This window comes from Hermetia illucens, chromosome 1 (genome assembly GCF_905115235.1).
Source record: "Hermetia illucens chromosome 1, iHerIll2.2.curated.20191125, whole genome shotgun sequence".
Lineage (NCBI taxonomy): Eukaryota > Metazoa > Arthropoda > Insecta > Diptera > Stratiomyidae > Hermetia > Hermetia illucens.
Window position 1 is genome coordinate 166,794,724 of NC_051849.1, and position 6,165 is coordinate 166,800,888.

The 6,165-nt window shown below is 41.6% G+C and overlaps 2 protein-coding genes across 2 annotated transcripts; both read right to left on the reverse strand.

Moving 5' to 3' along the window:
- Positions 1-1,221: 1,221 nt before the first annotated feature.
- On the reverse strand, positions 1,222-2,116 carry LOC119646182 (kelch-like ECH-associated protein 1). Its single transcript, XM_038046564.1, has 3 exons — positions 1,855-2,116; positions 1,550-1,790; positions 1,222-1,468 (listed from the first exon to the last, which is right to left on the reverse strand). Exons 1-3 carry the CDS (start codon positions 1,910-1,912, stop codon positions 1,327-1,329), a joined length of 441 nt encoding a protein of 146 aa, XP_037902492.1. The 5' UTR covers positions 1,913-2,116; the 3' UTR covers positions 1,222-1,326.
- On the reverse strand, positions 1,929-3,951 carry LOC119646564 (kelch-like protein 41). Its single transcript, XM_038047047.1, has 5 exons — positions 3,898-3,951; positions 3,712-3,808; positions 3,300-3,643; positions 2,061-3,226; positions 1,929-1,974 (listed from the first exon to the last, which is right to left on the reverse strand). Exons 1-5 carry the CDS (start codon positions 3,949-3,951, stop codon positions 1,929-1,931), a joined length of 1,707 nt encoding a protein of 568 aa, XP_037902975.1.
- Between the last annotated feature and the right edge of the window lie 2,214 nt (positions 3,952-6,165).

The window sequence follows — 6,165 nt, forward strand, 5'->3', positions numbered from 1 at the left end:
GTTCAGGACAAACCTAATTTTTCAGTCAGAGCCAAAGAAGCTAGGAGCAGCGGATAGACTCACTTCCGAAATGCTCCTAAAAGACCTAAACCCGAGTCCAACAGAAGGGAAATCTTGAGGCAGTCAGGGATGAAAGCGTGAGCCAAGAGTCCCCCGCCATTAGCTATCTTAATGCGGCAAAGAGCATTCAACTGGACATACTGCTGAAAGCATTCCCGGAGCAATAATAGAGGAAATCATCGTCATGATGTAATAAGGACTGCTCTGTACTGCGCGATCGGGATATTCGGCCAATTTCTGGAGGCAATTAAATATCGCAGCTGCCTAATCAAATACAGACTTGGTGCCGTGCGTGCACATGCACAGGGAGAAACAAAGGAAGGATACATCCGAGAGCCTTAGGGGCAAGGGAGTGAACCTCTACCCACAGTAGAGAAGAAGCTGGACGACCATGATCGAGCCCTTCTAGATTTCAAGTCGAACAGCGTCAGGTCGGAGGAGGAGGGTGATGCTCCGACTGGAGAAGAGCTCGAAGTACTAACGGAGCCGTTGCTCTCCAAGAAATTAGTGCAGGTAAATCTCCACCGTGCAGTAATTTCATGGGCAAGATCCAAGGATAATGCTGGTTTAAGAACTCTTGGCATTTCGGGGGCAAATTTGCTGTTTGTAAGGGCAATTATGCAGGTAATTTGATTGCTATTGTAAAAAGCCAAAAGCTTGTATCATCAGCATTAACAAACTTAAGATACATATGGCTTTCAAAGTTTCTAGCTGGAGACCTCATGGCTGTCCAAGTCTCATTGTAAGCCGGGGGAAGAGCTCGAAAGGCTATGGCGGCATCAAGATACTTCCCACACCCGAATACCACCGGAATTAGTTTAGCTTAGTTTTTAGACTGGCGGTTCTCTTCTGAGAGAGGAAGGCTCTAAAAGCTTCTCTTTCGGCTGCGATGCCAACGCCCACCATGAGGTTTCAAGCAATATTAATCGGAGACCTGAGTACATTCCCGAATTCATCCTCAGTATTGCCAAAACTCTATAGCAAGGTGATTGGGCAAGGACAACGAGACAGTTTCAAGGAATTCTGTGAAGGAAAAAAAAAACAAACCGCAGAAGCATCCAGGCTATATAAAGTTGTAGCCAAAGCGACAAGAGTAAGTCAGGCAGACAGTGAACGGGGTTTTGTTTTCCACAAAACCTTAAAAACAAATAATGCACCAAATATGATTAGATATTTATTCTTCCAACCTGAAAACATACATGCATGACCTTAATGCTATTGAATTGTGTGAACTGTGCTTGATGGTGATTGGTTTCTGGAGCTGGCTCATAAACTGCAAACTGTGGGCTGGATGAAATTAAAACTGAGGATTCGATCCCAAGAAGCATTCGATTCCGAATAGACCGCTATTCCGCCATTATAAACACGATACAGTTTGCTGTCGTAAGAAACAATCGACCCCATAGGACTGAAAAGAATATAAATATGAATTTGCCAAGGTCAAAAAACGCTTCATAGAGAAATTAAATAAAAAGTGTTGATGTCTTACCCAGGGGCTCGGGGAAGTGCCTCCCATTGATTGCGCCGCAAATCAAATCGTTCGCAGACTCCATTTAAGCTGTTTGAAACGTATAGGGAACCGTCATGCATGGTTGCGGTACAACTGCCATATGTATAACCCATACTCGGCAGGCAACTCCATATTCCTTCTCGGACATCAAAACGTTCAGCCAAGTCCAAGTCAAAAGCATCTCCCCCATTTACTCCACCACATGCGTAAATGCAATTTTCTGTTAAGAAAAAATAAAATCAGAACTGACATTCTTCGATATTTTCAACTTCCGCAATACTTACCATAGGCCGCAGTGCCGTGGCTCGCTCGATTCAATATCATTCTTGGTTGCAAATCCATTCTGTTAGACTCAAAGTCATACCGGTATACCGAATTTTGGCAAAACTCGTCGTGATAACCGCCTGTTATATAAGCAGAAGTGTCAACAACTGCGCCAGAATGATGTTGAAAGTCACTCCAGATAGATTTTTCTTTCCATGTATTATACCGCACATTGTATTCCAAACCGCAGGTGTTATTGTAGCCACCAAAAACGTGGATATTCTTGCGAAAACTTACAGCGCAGAATCCTGGGGTTTTGGGACGGTCCGCCAAACAAAATATATCCCTACTGTGGACGTTGAATCCGTAGCACTTATCAGCGTCATCTAGTATGATTAAGTGTTTCTTCACGGGGAGAAAAACTGAACTAGCTTCATTGCTGCCTATGACAGAAAACTCATTTCTTGACTTATTTAGGGGTCGACCCAAGCGGTATAGGCCTCCTTCCAAGTCGATTAAGTCCTCCTTTATAAATTCAACTGAGTTAAGAGAATTCCTGCTTGTCATACGATATCTCGGTGTTTCTAAGAGAGAATTCCTGCTTGTCATACGATATCTCGGTGTTTCTGTGAGAGGATTCCTGTTTGTCATACAATATCTCGGTGTTTCTGTGAGAGAATTCCTGCTTGTCATACAATGTCTCGGTGTTTCTATGAGAGGATTCCTGCTTGTCATACAATATCTCGGTGTTTCTGTGAGAGAATTCCTGCTTGTCATACAATGTCTCGGTGTTTCTATGAGAGGATTCCTGCTTGTCATACAATGTCTCGGTGTTTCTATGAGAGGATTCCTGCTTGTCATACGATATCTCGGTGTTTCTGTGAGAGAATTCCCGCTTGTCATACAATATCTCGGTGTTTCTGGGAGAGAATTCCCGCTTGTCAAAAGATATCTCGGTGTTTCTGTGCGATAAACCAAGGGAGATGACCCATCACCGTCTATGGTTAAATGTTTGTCCTTTGCATTGACTATACAGCTCTTAGCATTATTCTTAGTAGCTGGAATCTGTTCCGTTGGATTTTGCTTCTTGGAATTGCAGCCCCATCTATTTAAACTTTTAACTTGACTAGGCTGGCGAAGATCAAATGTCCTAGGTACTCGTCTCATAAGCCAGTTGGTGCCTTCCTTATTATCAAGTAGTAGTTTTTCTTTTGAAACCACTGAGTTGAAAAATTCACGGCTGACGTGCTCCATTTTCAGAAGATTCAGAAGCTCGATCAAATACTCATTTCGCTCATTAGAGTGGTTTATCCACGCCATAATTCCTGCATACATTAATTCAACTAATCTTGACGATAAATGCAACCCTTCGCTGGTGACTAATTTTTTCATCTAATAAAATATAAAGTGATATTAAAAGTTTGTTCCTATTGTGTGGAGTTCGCTGTATCCAGCTTATACTTACCTCATCAAGTTCAAGCTCAAGGAATTTGGGTAGAAGTTTGATGTCACACACATTGGAAATGATATACTGGCGGACACTCGACACCACTTCGGAATCATTTATTGACCCTGCCAACTTCCAGAGATCTATACTGTCATCGATGTTAACGGCCGTCTCCAAATATTTCTTGCAACGCAAACGTAAGCACTCCATTTCCAAATAATTGGCTGTTTTAAGGATACCGCAAACCGTGCCATTATTTAGAGATATTTCTTCTGTATAGAAGTACTGGAGTACTTCTTCAAAAACTCCGGGGTCCAAACCTTGGAGTTCTACCACTTCCTTATCGGTATTGCGACCACATCCTTTAAAGAAAAATGTAGATAAAAATATTAATATTTCGCATAAAGCTTGCGGGATTCAGATCACTCACCATCAAACATTCGCTCAAAGTACTTGCTCCGAGTTGACAAAATAGCCTGGTGCCCCCAGAAATTGCTTCCCCCAATAGAAAACACAACATCATACGGCTGAAATGACGGGAAAATAAAGAATGAGTAACATTGAGGAGTCAAGGGCGTTAAATATAAGAATTCCCAAATTAATATTTCATCCATACCTGCTCCCTGCTTACGAGTAGGGCATCCATGAGGTTCGAAAAGAAGTTATCCATTGGTGAAGGTCTTCTCAAGAGATTGATTAGAGAAAAGTCTTGATTACAAGATTTCTGTGATTAAGGATTTGATTTCGATTTCGAACTTGCAAGGTAACTCGTCTGTTTTCGATAGGGTCGTTGTCGTTGATCCTTAGCTTGTTTTGAACTTTTTCTATAACAATTTTTTGAAACTGTGAATCAAATCTGTTTGTTTGCTTATTTGAATGAGGGAAATTAAATATTGTCCTTAAAGTCTATTTGAGCTTTTAGGAAGCTATACCAACAATTTAGAACTGCATAATTACCTTTCCTAAAACTAATCTGGTTTTCAGTCGTCCAGGGAGGACTCTCCATTTAATGTTGTGCCTTAATTACTCAAACTGCCTAAAAGTTCTTCACTTTTAAAACTTATCAAAAAATATATCAGTCATTACAATTAAACCTTGCTTGATAACTTTTAAAGTTCCAGGAATGTACTGCTTTTTTTTTGGAATAATGGAAAATATGTTGGGAAAAGTTATGTCGGTTAATTGCTTTTAATCATTGAAAATACTGGTTATCCACCAACATTGGGGTCTGTGAATTCCTTTACATATCGCAAGTGGCGTCATTTTCTTTTGAGATTAAGGATCCTCCCGCACAAATGCGAAACAAGTCGGAACACCGGAAGTTCGACGCTTCAGGTAAAAGGTTTTGTGTTCATCTTGTGTGAGCAATTGTCTATTCACGTTTTCCATTCTTACATAACTAAGGATGTATAATGTTTCTTCATATTTAGCCAAACTACATGGTTCAAATGTATGTACAATACATATCACAGGTATATGTAAATATTGTGTTCATCCTAAATAAACAAACATTCCGTCTAATTGTGTAGTATTCTGTTGATTGAAAGGCGCACAGCATCCGCATCCACCGCATAAAAGGATGTCTATGGCATATATTTCTTTCTGGAATATGCTAGTTTACCTATCCATTGGCTCCAAGAATATTTTCCTTGGACCAATGACACCAGCACCAGCTCCCTCTGTTGTGAGAAATTCCTCAGTGAACCAAGTAATCAGTTGCTGGTTTTAGCTGTATGTCGCAGCCACGCTCTTCCAGTTTCGTTTGTTACTCCAATGTGTTTCAGAGGGATTATTCCCAGAAAAACCTCCAGAGGTGCCGTTGGTTATGTCCTCATTGCCACACTGATACACACGCAAGCCAGTCTTTGGAGTTTGTATAATTCTCTGACTTGTGCGCTTTGTTCGGTTCTTCCTGTCCAGATAACCGCTCCATAGGTAATCATTGACCTCACTATTGCAGTATATATCGAAAGTAGTTTCTTTGGGCTGCAACCCCATTTTTTTCTGCTATTGACCTACAAGTTATCAGAGCCCTCGTGGCTTCCCGACATGTGTCTTCCAGAATAATTTTAATAATGTTTGACCTCTGTTTCCCGTTTCATCTCCATGCCATGTAACCTTATGGCTCTCAGGTGCTTAAGCTTACGTCTCCTAGTGAATGGTACCATGGTGGTTTTGGCTGAATTGATCCGCAGTCCCACCTTCCTGCACAAGGCACTTGTAACCCTTAGTCCAGTTTATATTCTATCACATAGCGGTAAGCGTTTTGACAGTGATGTGGGGGATTTCGCTTTAGAACGCTAGTTCTAATATAGTTGTCTATGACCTTCTCCACTGTTTTGATTACGAACAATGTTAAGCTAATTGGTCTGAAATATTTAAGGCGAAAAGGATCCTTTCACTCGCTTTCGGAATGAAGACCACTTTTGTCCGTCTCCATGCCCTTGGTATATATCCCAGTGCTATGCTCCCCCTTACCACCCTCAGAAGAGACTCTAAGATCATTCGTAGATCTCTCTGCGTTAGTGCTGGGAAAATGCCATTTACTCCGGGTGATTTCACTGGTTGAAAGGTCCCACTGCCGGCCTTAGCGTAGCTTCTGAGCATAATTCTTTTGCTAGTTTCCAGTTCTCTTTTCTCCCCCTTTTATTTGTTGTTGGGGGTTTTAGGCAGAATGTTGTCGCCTGCCGCCGTGAGGTTGGGCTCCGGGAAATGAGTTCTGAGAAGGAGGTGTACCCTGTCCTCCTCATTCTCGGTAAATGTTCGATCTTCCTTCTTCAAACAGACATAGGATACAGCCTTTAAAGCATGATTGCTTCTGTAATCTGTTCGATCCCTTCACAAAATTCCCTGAAGCTGTTCCGTTTTGCTCCTTTGATCAGTT